Below are 16,770 nucleotides of genomic sequence, written 5' to 3'. Positions count from 1 at the left end.
TCATTTTTATATTCATATAGAGTCCTTATTAAGTGCATATCGTTTAGTGGCGCTTTACATAATTGGTCAGCCATAGACCACGGCCTTATATAAATGTTTATAATAAATTNCACGGCCTTATATAAATTTTTATAATAAATGCACATATTCTGCATATTGCAGTCTCTTCCGACTTGGATAATTTGAATTCTTGTTGAAGTAAAAAAATTTTCAAACAATAAATGCCTTTAGCCATCTATCCNTTCAAACAATAAATGCCTTTAGCCATCCATCTTGCTTGATGATAAGCCCCAGGTTGCCTAATAATAATACTTCCTGGTGGTGATCCTCCTAGAATTATAATTACAAGCTCTAAAAACTCTTTATAGTCATTTCTAGGATGTTTTTTCAAAATCGCCTCCTGACAAAATAATAAAATGTTTTCGCGTTTAGGAGATACAATATTTTCCAAATTTTTATTTGTATTCCAAATGCTAATATTCTTAGTATTAATATTATTCCAAGTACTTTTAAATCTTTTAAATAGGACAATATCTGTNTTAAATCTTTTAAATAGGGCAATATCTGGGCCTGATGATACATGAAGTTTCGTTTCAGCAATTGCAGTTTGGAGAAGCAACTCGTAAACATGGTGGCGGCATGCAAGATATAAAATATCCCTATCTAACTTTTGTTCTAAAAGTGTACAAGCCCCGTTTATACGCCCAGTATTCGATGCTGTTGTATCGAATACAAATGCTTGAACTTTGTCCAATAAAGACCACTTTGCAAGGTTATCATATACTGCAGATGATATTTCTAGCCCTGTTCCAGATGGTATTTGAGGGACACCAAGTAACTGCTCTAAATCAGGGCTAGTTATAATTACTGGTAGACGATCTACTTTGTCTTGACCAGTCAAATCGGGTAGTAATTTAACATCCCAGTGAACTACCACAAAATTAACTTTTTTGTTAAAAAAATCAGACTTTACCTTATCTGCGCTTTCCTTCCGAAAATGTTGCCGAATATTTTTAATGGATGTTCTATTTAAAATATAATTATTTTGATCGATGGATAAACTATCAAGGCACGCAGATAGTATATGAACGGCATCACGGTCGCTAATTTTGCATTTGTCTAATGCAGCTGGCAATCAGGTGTAATTAACTGAATTGTGCCTCTATTTGTACCAGAAGGACCTGGTTGAGGTTCTTCTAAAATCAGGTTTTCATTGTTCTACTCCTCCGAACTTACTGACCTATCTGACAGTGTTTCAACTAAAACGATACCAATAAATAAAATTAAAAATCACGTGTATCTAATTTAAATATTTTAATTATGTTATATCTTAAATTACCTGAGAATAACTTTAAGGCTTCTGATTCATGTTTTCTTTTTTTATTCAATTCTTTTTCAATTTTTTTTTCTTTTCTTTTTTCTTTAGCATCAAGAACCATATCTACACCAAGCATACAACCGGGGCGTCCGGGGAGTCTCTGTGAGAGCAAAAATTTTCTATCTTCTGCAATACTTATTATATTTAGTGCATCTTGATGAGCAATATCGAAAAGATTATTTAGACTTTCTATATAATTTTTTTCTTTATTTTTTTGATGTTCGCTTCCATGGTTTTTACTTTTTTCCAGTGCCCTCCAAGCGTCATATTCCTTTTTCAACTTTTTTACACAGTGTGATTTATCTTTTGTTGGAATCCGTGCTTTTCTCCAAAAAATTAAACATTCCTCTATTACTAGTAGACAACTTTCAGACAACGTCATTTTGGCAAAACGCATGTTATAAAATAATACACGCATACAGTCACCTATGGAGGGTAATTTGCTGCCAAGAATTTGAATATTAGTTGGGCCAATTAAATAAATAAATTCTCGCGTCATTTTCAAATATCTCAAAAAAATTAATTAAGCTGAATAAATGAATAAATAAAAAACACTAAACAATACCAAAACGCATGAACCGCGGAACAAACGAGTAAAAAAAACAAGTTGTAAATAAAAGTGGCGAATGATTAGATAATAAATTGATCGTATTACTAAAGTAGCCAAACTTATCAAAATTTTCCAGTTATTGTGATCATTATCAAATAATGTAAAAGGTCTAAAGTGCAACAATGAACACAATAATCTTGCTTAGTGACAAAAAATTGGAAAATTTCAGCAATAAATAAACTAGATATTCACAACATGTTTAAATGTCAATTATGTAAAGAAATACTAGTACTTTCATTGACACCTTAGTGTGCTAATTTATAAAATGCATTTTTTTTAACTTATATTATAGAGTATATTTTATAATCTTTTTATGATTTATTTTGTATATATTATAATCAGTTGTCCCTGTAAACGTAAATACTTTTATAATTGTTTGATGTACCGAACTATTCAAATATTTTTTTGTTTTTGTCCTGGCGAGGAAAAAAATCAACCTACGAGAATTTGTAAAGATACAATTTATATAGAAAATATTAAGGTCTATAATTTTTATTCTATACAATTTTTCGTTTTGAGCTTTTGTTGTTGAGATATTAGCCGAAAACTAAAAAACCACCCTATTCAGTGAATTTTCAACCCTCATTCGGCACCCGAAGGGGGTAAGTAAATCTTACGAAACTCAACAAAAATCATTATTATCTAAAAATAAACAAAATTAGGGGGTGCCGCACAATTTATTATAAAGTTGAAAAATAAGGACCAGCCTAATATCTATATATATATATATATATATATTAGGGTGGCCCAAAAATATCAAATTTACCCTATACCCCAGGGCACCCACTATTTTTACCTTCGTTGATAGTAGTAAAGTGCCAAAAATTCAATGTCCTAGGTTGAGTAGATGGCAGTGCTCAACATCGTCAAAGTTTTAAAAATTTTGTTATTTCCTTATTTCTTAAATATTGATTTCTGTATTCTTGTTTTCTTTCAGATGCTGTTTTTGTGAAAGAAATACCAAGAAAAATGTCTTGAAAATATATAACTATCAATAGTTGTTTGTGAGGACTGTTTTTATACCAGACATTGTTTAGGACTTTTTTGTGAAAATATGGCTTTATCATCAACACGTCAAGCGGACACTATATTCTTGATAGGTATCAAAGATCTAGAACCAATATCTCAATTTAATCAACTATAAAGCAAGTCCTTCTTAGATTCCATTTTTTTCTCCAAAGGAAAAAATCGGTTCGAAATGCCAGTCACAGCACTGTAGAAGAATTAATTTTAGTGTGGCAAAAAACAGCTATCCCGATTAGACTTGTAAAACATTGTATTGATAAGCTTGAAAAATTACACTCTGAATGGCTTCTGTTAAAAAAAAATAAAGGAAGAATCTCTGATACCCAAAAGAAACGTGAAACACTATTTCAAGAGCAGCTAGATATGTTATTTGACATTGCTCACAATGATGCAATTACTATATGCAAAGTAGATGAAGACAGAGAATTTTTTATTGATCAGAGGACGGAAAGAAATAGGATTATTTCATCAGAAGACATGAAATACAACATGAAACAAGAAAGGAAATTTCAAAGAAAAATGAAAGAACAAAAGAGACTTGAAAAAGGGAATGAGCCAGGGTTCTCTTCCCTGATATCTCCAACTGTGACTATTTCAAATTCAGATGATGAATCAAGAGAAAAATCTGATTCAGCCATAGATAAATCAGAAGAGATGTATATGTATAAGCCACCATGTTATTTTAAAAGAAGGGAATCCCAAAAAGACTCACAGAATGAACCAATTGCAAAGAAATCTTTATTTTCTAAACATGTCACAAGAGCATTAGATCGCAATAAGGTTTCTGATAGGGAAGCCTTAAGATTAATGGTCCCTATTGCATCGGCATTGGGGCATGACCCTAGTTCCTTACCATTATCACGAAGTACTATTCAACGCAAAAGGAAAGAAGGAAGAAAAGCTGTGTTTGAAGAAATAAAGCAATGTGTTTCTTTTGACGATCCAGTTATTGTTCATTGGGACGGGAAGATTCTTCCTGATATTTTGGGCACTGATAAAGTAGATCGATTGCCCGTATTAGTATCTGCAGATGGTAAGGAGAAATTGCTTGGAGTGGCAAAACTTGTAAGGGGTACTGGTGCAAATGCAGCGAATGCAGTTTATAATGTACTAAGTGAATGGGGTTTGGAGAACAAAATAGTCGGCATGTGTTGTGCCACTACATCCGTTAATACAGGGTTTAAAAATGGAGCTTGTGTTATGCTGGAACATAAAATTGGAGAAGAATTATTATGGCTACCATGCAGGCACCACATTTTGGAGATTGTTCTCAGTAAGGTATTTACTCTCTGTTTCGGACCATCTAGTGGTCCTGACATTCCTTTATTCAAAAGATTCAAGGTAGCATGGCCCTTGATACACAAAGAAAACTATCAACCATTAGAAAAAGCTCCTGGCAGTGAAAATTTAAAGCTCACTGCAGTAAATGCTTTATTAGTTGTCTTAGGAAGGAATAAGCAGCCCAGAGATGATTACATGGAGTTAATAGAGATGACTCTTCTAGCTCTGGGCCATACTCCATATAAAATTCATTGGAGAGCTCCAGGTGCAGTACACCACGCTCGTTGGATGGCGAAATTGTTATACGCCATTAAAATTCACTTGTTTCGTGAGGAAGACAGTTTCAAAACCACACAAAAGGAAAAATTGCAGTTAGAACGCTTTGTGAACTTTGGAGCTCTTGTATATGTAAAATATTGGTTTGAAGCCCATATGGCTACAAATGCTGCTTGGGCAGACCTTTGTCTGTGGAAAGTCATGACCAATTATGGAATTATTGATTCTCAAATTAGTGAAGTGGTTAAAAATGCCATAAATCTCATCTTTGGTACCTCTCGGATGAGTTAGTTGGCTTAAGTTTATTCTCAGAGAAAGTTTCAAATGAGGAAAAGGTAGAAATTGTCAATAAGATGGAGTGTGAACCTACTGACCGGAAGGTAAGAGGAGATTTGTCACTTTTAACTGACCAGGCCGTTTTGGCTGATTTTGCCAATAAAAGATCATTGAAGGTGTTTGATAAATTGAAAATAAATTCAATTTTTTTGACCACACATCCAAATGAATGGAACAGCAATGAACATTACATTAGTGGTAAAAAAATCACAAAAAATATGAAAGTTGTTAATGATATAGCTGAGCGTGGTGTGAAACTTTTTAAAGAGTTTAATAAGCTTTTGACAAATGATGAAGAAGAGAAACAGTTGGTCCTGCAAGTTGTTGAGGCTAACAGAAAGTTGGTTCCGTCCAAAACGACAAAACAAGTAGCTGTTGAAAGTTTGAAGCCATCAACTTCAAAGCATTAAACCATGTTTATTGTTTATTTACCCCAACCAGTACTTTCCTATAAGATTTTTGTATTATTAATCAATATTATACAATAAAATAAACTAATTTACTACTACTCAGCTATTTGTACTTAATTTAAAACAATCCTCAAAATTTCCTATTTTTCAATTTTATATTTAATATTAAATGTCTTTGAGCACTGTCTTCCAATTGGAATATTATCTTCAAACTTTGCCAAAATACTTGTTTTATTACTAGTAAAAAAAATAGCGGGTGCCCAGATTTGTAAACTAGTTTTGAAATTTTGACTATAAAATATGGGCCACCCTAATATATATATATATATATAAACGTTGACTAGATGAATAAGGAAACACGTGCTCTCTACGCATAAATAATATTAATTTAATTTATAATTAAATAAAAATAAAATAAAATAATTAATAAAGTAATATAGTTTATTATATAAATATAAATATAAACAAAGAAACCATACATGGTCTTCGTAGAGACCCATCCGATAGTCTGGATGCTTCTCCGAAAAAACCTGGCCGTTCACCGTTGGTGGCTCTACTCCATCATTGAAAAAATAATGACAAGAAAACAACAAACGTATGCACTCTAGACGGCCAATAAAAAAAGAAGATGAAGAGCCAACACCAATCTAACGAAAAATTTAAATCGATAACGGCCAACCTTTTCGGGAGGGATAATACCCACAAAAAAATTCGATTTTAATTATATTTATTCTCTGTTTTAGCCTTATTTAGCAGACAGTGGCAAAAATAATGAGTTGTTGATACTGCTGTATCAGAAAAAGGTTCATTCATGCAATCTTTTGCACGATAAAAAATAAATAAGTAGACGTAAAAAAATTTATAAACGATCCACCTACTAATTCGTGACGTTAGTTACAAGTGCATGAATTTTAATTCTATTAATTTATTATATCTGTGATCTGTTCAATGTTCATTAAAAAGTTATTATTTTATTAGTGTTTGTGGATTATTATTTAGAGTTGTTATTTTTATATTGGTTATTATTGAATTTGTTTTTGGAAATTATAGTATTTATATTTTATACATAATATTTGTTATTACTATAGTTGTACGTTTATTCACTCAATTATTGATTATTTGAATTATTTATTGTTATTACTTATTTGAAAGAAACTATTATTATTATTGAATTTCTATAGAGTTCAATTTTAGTATAATCTCATGAAATGTATTACTTTTGTGCCAGAAAGGCTAAAAATTTATATTACTAAATTTAATTTTTTTGATATTTTGTATATTTTGCAGAGTTTATATTTTTATTATTATTGTTGAGCCAAGGGGCTAAATATATTTATTTTCTATTCACTTTGATTTATTGAAAATATTATTATTTATTATTCTAGAATTTTGAATTATTTATTTATTTAGTTAAAAGGCACACTCTTTGCATACATACATACTTACATATTTGAGCATTACTACCGAACTATACACTAACAGGTTAGTCAGCTTTGTTGAGGTACTCAAAGAAACCAGATCATCGTTTAAAGGTGTGGTGATCGGGCAAAATATTTCACCGTTAAATACTTCCGTCCTAAACACTTAATTTAGAATAATGTTTTGTCACAATAAAAAATTATTTAATTTTTTGGTAATTATTTATAATTTATGTATAAACTACTGGAAGCTGATCGTAATAGAATCTGTAACTACATCGATTACACTTTACGACAGCTTCAATGATCTTAACAACATCTGCTTCTCATCATTTCACCATTACATCCAACATGCACATATAAAGTCAACTGGTGCTACATTAAAATGCTTATGGACGATTAAACTTGGCTTTTGTCAGACACAATTAAATGGGCATGATTGTGGTGTCTTTACCTGCGAATTCTCAAGGTGATTCGCAGGCGTCTTTCCACTAAACTACACGCAACAAAATATCCCGCCAATTAGAAGACGTATCCAATGGGAAATCATCAAACTAAAACGAGGGAAATCCACCAAATGAAGGAAAGCCAAAAGATCAAAAAATAAAAAGTATTAAAAATATTAATTAAATTATTTAATTTCAATTATTTTCTTATTGTGATTAGGTCATTATTTTGTAAAAATAAAAGTAAAAAATTTTGTAATGTTTGGTTTAATTGTAATCTCTTGATCAATTGTTCTAAATAAAATATGGTCTATTATTTGAAAAGCTAGAAGTAAAATATTTTTGTAATGTTTGGATTAATTGTAATTCCCTAAATTATTGTTACTAGACCAAGAAATAAATATTTATAAACATATTTGAAAACGATTGTATTATGAATTTTGTAACAAAAAGAAAAAGAAAATATTTTAGTATATAAGACGAAATTGAATGAATTGAAGAGGAGAGAGACCTCGGGAGTACCGAAGGTAATCTCTTTTCGCATGGTATGTTTAAGACATTAAGTTTTCATTTTGTGTATTATTTTATTGTATTTTAAGTGTATCTTTATTTTGTATGTTTTACATTGTTTGATTATATTTTTAATAATTATTAATAACATTTGCGTTATTATTGAACTTTTATTACTATAAGTTAGAACAAAAAGGTTGTTACGTATATTAAATACAACATTATTCACATAAAATATTCATTTTATATGTTCATTTATCACGGGGACGTGGCACCAAAAAAGCATGGGTGGATGTGATGGTATCATGTTACCATTATTGTAAAAAAATTATTATTAAAAAATACAGACAGTGCATCTGCTTCTAGAGGTTGATGAATTAATGATTAATATTTATTGTAAAGTTGGCAATCGTCCGAATTGCTATTTAAACCCAAAAGACCAGTGCGTTACAAGTTAATTCCAGTGCGTTGTGTCATTCATGAATCTCAGTACTCGGTTGTCAAAGTCCGGCTTACTACTGCATAAGTCAAGTCTTTGTTTTTCCTTTTTCACCTACCTACTCTCGTCCTCGATATTTCAGGGTATTTGTACTTTTCAGAGTAAACTTCGTCTACACCTAATACCTAGGTATTACCCTTATTCCTTTCTTATCCGGAATGTTAGCCAAGCACGGTAACTGCTGTATGATCACACATATATGAATACCCAGGCAACAGACTCAACATCATCTTCGAACACACTACCCATTTCTACTCTATCCCCTACCGATTATGTTTTGTTCTGTGTTATGACATAGTCATAATTTAGTCATATTTTTTGTTCAACTATGTTTACTTTATATTGAGTTTTATGGTCTGGCCATCGTAATTACTATATGCTAGAGTAAGTTATCCATTAATTTTGCTGTTAGGTATTTTGACTAAATTTTTATTAAATTGCATACAAAAATTTATTTTGTAAACAATTTATTAATTAATAATAAATATTCTTAATAATTTAATCAAAATAGCAATTTTGAATCCGAGTCTGTAATCAGGTAAAAGGTACGCTATTAAAAAAAAAAAAATTATCTAAAGAAAAGAAAATACTTAAGGTATTTATAAATAAGCTTTTCTTTGATTTATCCATTTTTAAAAATGTTATAACGGTTAAAAAAAAAAAAAAATAGCAGAGGGGAGTCGTGGGACAGTGTGAGCGTGACATAGTTGGAACAAGTATAGATGATATCTGACAATGATTAAAATCACTATCAAAAGAAACGCTTTGATGTAAATCTGTAGAGTGTTTAATTTTAAGAAATTGATGGATTATTCAAAAGCAACATTAACTCTTATTTTCTTCATTGTTCCTAATTAGTAGTTCCATGATTTATAAGTATACAATAATTAAATATCTATTAAAGCAATTTTGGCGTAGGAAAAGTGGAGCTCCCACTGCCCAATCTTACTGCAGTAGCCATTCTCCCCAATCTTAAATGGTTGGGGGTCTTATCTGTTTCTCTAAGTGGGGGTTAAGCGACGGGCCAACGACCCGTCCTTATTAAAAAAATATTGTTAGGAAACCAAAAACCACAAAACCTCGGAAATTGATTGATAATTTGGGTAACAAACATGGAAATCGGACTGGACATGTTGGAATTTTGAGATTTGGTGAAAAATGATATTTGGAACGTGGAATATTAGAACCAATAAAAGATAAGTACTACGTTGCATCTATGCCGTGTAAGGGAGAGTGGTGAATATAAAAGAAGAACTAACTAAGAATTTTATAAAATGTTTAATAAGCCCATTATTAGTTCGTTTCTAAAAAGTAAAAGGTTAAAATGGGCGGATCATATTTGGAGGTCGGAAGGTATGCCAAAAAACCTATTTACTGGAAGACTAAACGGTAAAACATCCAGGATTTCAAGTCGGAAATGGGCGGACAGCGTGAAAACGGATGTTTTGGCAAACGGAAATTTCAAAAGAAATAAGAGTTGAAGATAACGAAGACAAAGATGGACTGTAAAGCTGGAGAAGAAAAAGATTAAATCAATTTAACGAAGTATAAAATTGAAATTTTAATAATGTACTATTGTAATTATCACTAAGAAATTATAAAAAAATTATGAAGTAGTTGTTACTTTTATGACAAATATGTATAAAAATTTAAAGGTTTGATACAAAACTTTTCAGAAGATAATTTGTTGTTAATTATGAATAAATAGTCTACAAAGAATTTTCAACTGAGCAAAAATTGACTAGTTGAGAAATTTTTCGAGATGAATTCAACGTTAAAATTATATTTTATCCATCGCCACCAATTTTTAATATTATTAGTAATTAGTTCAAAACGAGTATTAACATATTTAAAAATTGAGTTGAAAATTTATTTCTATCTCAAAAACAATTAAGGAAATATTACTAAATCGTGAAATGTTCATCGCATTCGTCGTTTCATTTATTCATAAAACGGGACGAGCCCAATATTTTACAATTTAACAAAGATATTTTAAAAGCTTATGATATAATAATTAATTAAACTAAAACAACTGACAAATTGCAATATAACAAAATTACAAAATATATTTACATAATATTTGATACAAAGATGAATTTTAATTTAAACATGAAAAAAAAAAAGAAATAACAATAAAATAAAATGGAATTGAATATACATTATTAAATAAGGGGACTGAAACTTGGGCTAAGGTAAAACAAAGGAAGGGTCGGTATTAGCGATTTTCATCAAGCGGATTATCGGGGAGTTTAGAAAGTAATTTGAGGAGGAAAATGGAATTTGGAAGGGGATATTGAAACGCATCAAACGAGGAGGAACTTTAAGATTTATAAGGGATAGTAAATGAGGAGAATCAATATTGTTTGAAAGGAGATCTAGTAAGAATTTGCGATTTAAGACATGCCTACGATCGGCGAGACTGGAAAAGTTAAGGGAATGGAGTATAGGAGTGAGGAGGATATTGGATATTGAGCTTAAAAGCAGCAAAGCGCAGGAACTTCCGTTGTACACGTTCCAACATTTCGCTGGCACCAGAAGTAGGTGGGTCCCATAAGACACATCCATATTCAAGAATAGGGCGAAATAGTGCACAATACAAGGCTTTTAGGGGGGAGATCAAGTGAAATTCTTGGGCTATGCGGAAAATAAAACCCAGCATTTTTAGTGCCTTACAACATATTTCTTGAATGTGTTTTATAGGACACAGTGTACGAGTAAGGGTAAAACCCAAGTCACGTATAGAGTCACCAGCAGAATTTAGGGGAATACCATGTATAGAATAAGGAAAAACAAGAGGATTACTTTGGCGCGAAAAAGTCATTGAGGAGCATTTTTGGATGTTGAGGGAAAGGCCAAGGGACTCGCCCCAAAAGACTAAACGTTGAAGGTCTGATTGGAGGATAATACAATCGGACATTGAATTTATACGATAATAAAGCTTCATATCATCAGCAAAAATAAGGAGTTTAGCATGGTGAAGAACAGAAGTAGAAGAGTTCACAAACAAGGCAAAGAGGAGAGGAGAGAGAACAGCACCTTGGGGGACACCTGAGGAAGGATAAAAAAGTTCAGAAAAAACACCGTGGACAGACACAAACTGGGGTCGATCCAGTAAATAGGAACGAAACCAGGAGAGTAGAGGTTCACCAATACCTTGTTGATCTAAAACATTTATTAGTAGGGAATGATTAACACGATCAAATGCCTTAGCGAAATCAGTGTAGATCACATCAACCTGGCTATGAAGGCGGAAGGATTCAAAAATATACGAGGTAAAGGTGAGGTTGCATGTTAGAGTAGAGCGGTTTGGACGGAAGCCATGTTGTTCAGGTATAAGTATATGATTCAAGGAAGGTCGAATAGTATTTAGGACAACAGTTTCGAATAATTTGGAGATATGAGGAAGAATGGTAATAGGACGATAGTTAAGAACATGAGTTGGATCGCCAGATTTGAGAATAGGAGTTATAGAGCCAAGTTTTAAAGAAGAAGGAAACATCCCAGAACTCAGGGATTTATTGAAGATAAGAGAGAGGGGCCAGGCAATTACGTCCGTAATCTAAATAAATAATCGCCCTGAATGCCGTCAGGTCCGAGAGATATGATGTTATGGAGAGTGGTAAATGATTTGTGTAACTTGACACGCNACTGGATATTAAAGGTTTAACGTGACACGGTCTTGAGTCGTTCTCTATACACGGAGCCCCGCGACCCGTGACACCTGTATCAGCCGCCGCCCTACTACGTGCATATGGTAGTTTGACTGACTAACACCGCGTGCGATACGCCACGGTAAAAAGTCCAGCAAGTGCCGCATGTCCATCTACGACCCGCCGCAAATACACGTTAAGTCATCTCCGTGACACCGCTTTGACCGCATCGCCGACAGTACAGCACCGGACACACCGATACGATATATACTGTTTTCTTTGGATACCTACTTAAGTACGTCAATCGTCTACTTGCTTACTGTGGTTATTTGTTTTACTTTTTTTATTTTCGATATAAAGTTCTGTTCAGTGACAAATAAAACATTAGATTATTCTGAACCAAAAACAACGTGTTGTGTTTTCTTTTTGTTATTTTCCTAATATTACAACACCCCACGAGTGCGGCAGGATAAAAAACCCGCATCAACTGGCTCCCCGGCAAGGATTACAAACCGGTCTTAATTTGGATTAACTTTGATTAAGGTAAGAAAACCATTTGCTGACTTGTCTGTAATTTATTTTACTTTTTATATAAGAGACAGCTAGGTTTACTTAGCCGCCCTGTGCTTCGAGTTATTTCAGTCACAGTCCGCTGGTGACAGCAGCGAATTCCCCGCTCGGTTATAGATAAATTTTCAATAGCGCAACAATTGTAGAATTCCACTTCGCTAGTTATTTTTAACATTAACAAGTAGATTATCCAGTTGTTGCCCAACCATTCCTTATCGCGTGCGCGAGACGACGCCGCTGATTCACATTACATTGCAACGACAGCGATAGACAGGTAGTGCACAATACACTCCGTATCAACGCGTTCGATATAGCATTAACAACCGAGCCCATAAAACCGTTTGTATTATTATTTCCGACCTTCGAAATTATAAATATTATAGTAACGTCATCCCCATACAAAACCATTATCTTAGTTCTATACTATATCAGTACCACAACAACAATAATAATACAAACGGCCGGCATTGTTGACGTTCATACGCGAGCACATAACGCGTATTCTCGAGACCGACGGTATTGTATTTCCGAATAACAAAAACAAACAAGCGCTTGCGTTTTATTTATTTATTTTTGTTCATTCTCGCGAAATACGATAAAGAACGTTCACGATGTCAGGTAAAACTTTGTCTCAGATGAATCGTCGGGAACTATTGCGCGAGTGCGCGTATAGACAGCTAAATGGGCCCACAACGAAAAGCGATATGCTAGCCGTGTTAGAAAATAATTTACGCAGCGAAGGGCTAGACCCATCGAACGCGATTTTACCCGAACGCCCGCCGCTTCACTATGAGACGCTCGAGACGGAACGCGAGTCACGGATAGACGACGTCCCCACGCTATGCCGGACCGTCCCCCCCCCGACACACGCGGATCAACCGGTTAACCTGGCGCTAGAGGAATCCGAAACAGGGTCTCTACACGAGTGGTCCCAGGCAACCGGCCGTCACAACGGATGTGTGAACGCAGCGTATACAGATGACATGTATACGGTACGTTCAATATCCCACGCAACGGAGGAGATAGGCGCGTTAAGGCAGAGCTTACGCGATGTATCTTTGAACACACGCATGGAAGCGCGCATGTCAGAAGTAGAGAGAGCACTGTCCCGCATTACGCAGGAGATTCGGTCCCTCTCACACACAATTACAAGTCGCGATTTAAACAACGATTCCATGCTAAATCCGTTCGCCACGGCACAAATGACGCGAGGAACAGCCGACACAAATCGTACTGATCACGCGCACTTGCCAGAACAAAACCGCGTAACGTTTGGGCCGAGTAGCATGACTCAGAATAACGCGGCTTTACAACAACGTTTGACGGAGATCGAAGAGCGCGAGGCGCGCAATTTACAACGATTAGCCGGCCAGACCACGCGCGCGTCTCCATCACTACCTCGAGCGAACACGCACGAAGCAACTTTCAATTCAGACGCGCGCCCACAACACACGGGACATTTTGGGTCAAACACATTCGTGCCACCGACACGCGATTTGTCACCGTCCCCATCAACCCGTTCATATACACATTCGGCGACTGTACCGTATAATAACCCGCCTGTTTTACGTCCTCCGTCTCCTGAGTTCACGGGGAAATATGAGGAGGACCCGAGGGAATTTCTAGAGCAGCTAGAAAACCTCCTGACACAATCCGGTATCCATTACGATCTGTGGGTGAGAACCGGGGTACAGTTTTTAAGGGACACGGCATTTACTTGGTGGGAGTCCATTAAATTGAACAACATGTCCTGGCGCCAATTTTCAAGGGAGTTTCTCGTGGCGTTCGATAATAATAGAATCCAAACCGAGCTAGAAAACGAACTCGTGACATCACAACAGGGGCCCAATCAGCGTATGACGGAATTTATTATAGATAAACAACGTTTAGCGATGCGCGCCCACCCCAGTTGTTCCGAGTAGCAGATCGTAGATCGTGTAGTTAGTCTTTTACGCGACGAATATTACGGCAACGTGAAAATGCGAAGTCCGCGTACTCTAGACGATTTGCGCGTAATCGCGAACGATCTCGACAGGCCCTTACGCACGGGTAGGCTAAAAGCCAACTTAAAGCCGTACGTACCGCCTCCTGCGCCTCCCCAACCACCGCAAGTTTTTCGACAGCGGGCGAGCGCGCTTAACGCGGAACGCCCCCCCCACGACCCTGCCGATATTGCGGAGCAGATCATTGGCACAGCAGTTGCCCTAATAGACCGACAGTTTCGGGAAACGGGCAACAGCCACGGAGAAATTAGTCCGCTCTTCTGGCTTAAAGACACAATTCCATACGTCAACAAACAAGCACACTACACAACGCGCAGCGCTAATAACTAAATCGTTCATCGTCGATAGCGAAAGCGAGCGCGTTCCTCTCGGCCAAAATGATGAAATTTTTAACGACCTTCCACCTCACCTCGCCCGTTCACCGGGCCCTCAAACTCGACTACAGCCCCTCGCGAACAACGCAGGACAAGCTGTAGCCCCTTTAAATTCACTCACCGCACCCCCCACCCACAGTGAGGGGCACAATGCGGTCCTCAAGGTTTTTAAAAATATTAGTCATACGGCCGAGAAAACAAAAGTCACCGTGTTATACGATGATAGCGCGAGTCGGGCCAACGACATGTTAGCCACCGTGGGGGAGGGGATACCAGCCGAGACGGCCTACCCGCTTATGGCGATTGACACCGCCGGCGGACAAACCGTTCAGACGCTCCCCGTTCGAACCGTAAACCACCCGAGTTTTGCCAAACAAACACGCCCGCGTAAAATTACAACTCCCGCTGTGGAACTTGAATTTTACAACGGTTTTGTGACGGCATTACTTGACTCACAAGCGCAGAAGTCATATACCACCCCGGCAATAGCCCATAAATACGGAATTGTGCGCAAAGGACCCACACACGCGGTTAGATTAGCAGACGGCCACACGACACCCACCGCCGGCACCGCTACTTTTACCGCGAACATCGCAGATCTGACAATCACTTTTACGGCCGTGATCTTAGACAACCTGTACTGTGACGTACTTCTAGGGCATGATTTTCTGACCGATCAGGAAGTCTCTTGGGATTATGCTGCGTGCACAATACATCTAGGCGCGAAACGACGTACTACGGCGTGCTGGAAAGCAAGCGCTCCCCGCACCCCCCACAGTATAGATCTGCCAAACATAGATATAGCAGGCGACCCACATTCGCGCGAATTATTATCTCACATAGTGAAACAATACGCTGCGGTTTTTAATAACATGGTGGGACGCACAAAGCTAATCGAACACGATATCGTTCTAAAAGACTCGAAACCCATCGCATTGAAACCATACCCGTACCCTCTACACAAACAAGAGGCGATAGACGAAATGGTAGACGATATGGAATCACAGGGACTTATAGAACCCAGCACCTCGCCTTGGTCGGCACCAGTCGTCCTGGCCAAGAAAAAAGACGGCTCCTCTCGTTTGTGCATCGACTACAGGCGACTCAACGAAGTGACCGTTTCAGACGCGTACCCCATGCCCAATCTAAACGATATGATTAGAAGTATGCGGGGGGCGAAAGTATTCACGACACTAGATTTAAAATCAGGTTATTGGCAATGCTCACTTGAACAAAACGCGCGAAAATATACAGCGTTTAGAACGAGGAGGGGCTTGTTTCAATTTCGTGTACTTCCGTTTGGACTTAAAAATGCACCCATGACCTTCGTACGACTTATGAACGAAGTACTTAGGGGGTATATAAACGACTTTGTGCAGGTCTATCTGGACGACATCTTGATATTTTCGGACAACGTGGAAAACCATTTAGACCACCTTAGTTACGAGTTACGAATTTGTAAGGATAGTGGAGGATGATAAGCGTCTGGAGGTACAACTGAATCAGAAGCGACATTGACATTTATTAATTTGTAGTTCGAGAGAACAAGGTCCAGGAGAGAGTTATGAGAGTTTAAGTTATAATTTAGTTGAAAAAATCCATGTAAAGAAAATAACTCAGGAACACTAAAGTCTTGAGAAGAAGAGGAAGAGGAATAGCAGAGGCCATATTCATCATTTGACCAGATAATACTGGGGAGGTTATAATCGCCGCATACAATAAATGAATAGGAAGCGTTGTTGGTAGGTGAATTTAAGTTCGGTGTTTGGTTTGAAGAAAATGAGATCCGTTTTTTGATTTCCTTTTCAGAACTGTAGGGACGCCATTTAAGTATGAAATAGTAAGGTCAGCTTCGCCACTTTTCGTTCGACGATCTAATTCGGAATTTTTAGTTCAGAAATTTGTGCTATGAGTGTATCTAGATTTTTTGCGCTTGCTTTACATTGTGCCAAAGTATCACTTTGAATAGATTTTAAATCAGCA

At 36.2% G+C, this 16,770-nt stretch overlaps 1 protein-coding gene across 1 annotated transcript; it reads right to left on the bottom strand.

Annotated features, from left to right (window-relative positions):
- Positions 1-1,130: 1,130 nt before the first annotated feature.
- Positions 1,131-2,687, bottom strand: LOC126898848 (uncharacterized). The gene is made up of 2 exons (XM_050673254.1): positions 1,340-2,687; positions 1,131-1,259 (listed from the first exon to the last, which is right to left on the bottom strand). Exons 1-2 carry the CDS (start codon positions 1,875-1,877, stop codon positions 1,219-1,221), a joined length of 579 nt encoding a protein of 192 aa, XP_050529211.1. The 5' UTR covers positions 1,878-2,687; the 3' UTR covers positions 1,131-1,218.
- Positions 2,688-16,770: the final 14,083 nt, after the last annotated feature.

The sequence above is a fragment of the Daktulosphaira vitifoliae genome, unplaced genomic scaffold (assembly GCF_025091365.1).
Source record: "Daktulosphaira vitifoliae isolate Bord-2020 unplaced genomic scaffold, ASM2509136v1 Scaffold_2, whole genome shotgun sequence".
Taxonomy (NCBI): domain Eukaryota; kingdom Metazoa; phylum Arthropoda; class Insecta; order Hemiptera; family Phylloxeridae; genus Daktulosphaira; species Daktulosphaira vitifoliae.
Note: the sequence above shows the minus strand (reverse complement) of the source record. Positions and strands in the feature narration are given on the sequence as shown.

Coding starts and splice junctions, on each gene's coding strand:
- LOC126898848 (XM_050673254.1), bottom strand. CDS start 1,877: ATGACGCGAGAATTTATTTATTTAATTGGCCCAACTAATATTCAAATT. Junction 1,260..1,339: donor AGCCTTAAAGTTATTCTCAG/GTAATTTAAGAT, acceptor GTATCGTTTTAG/TTGAAACACTGTCAGATAGG.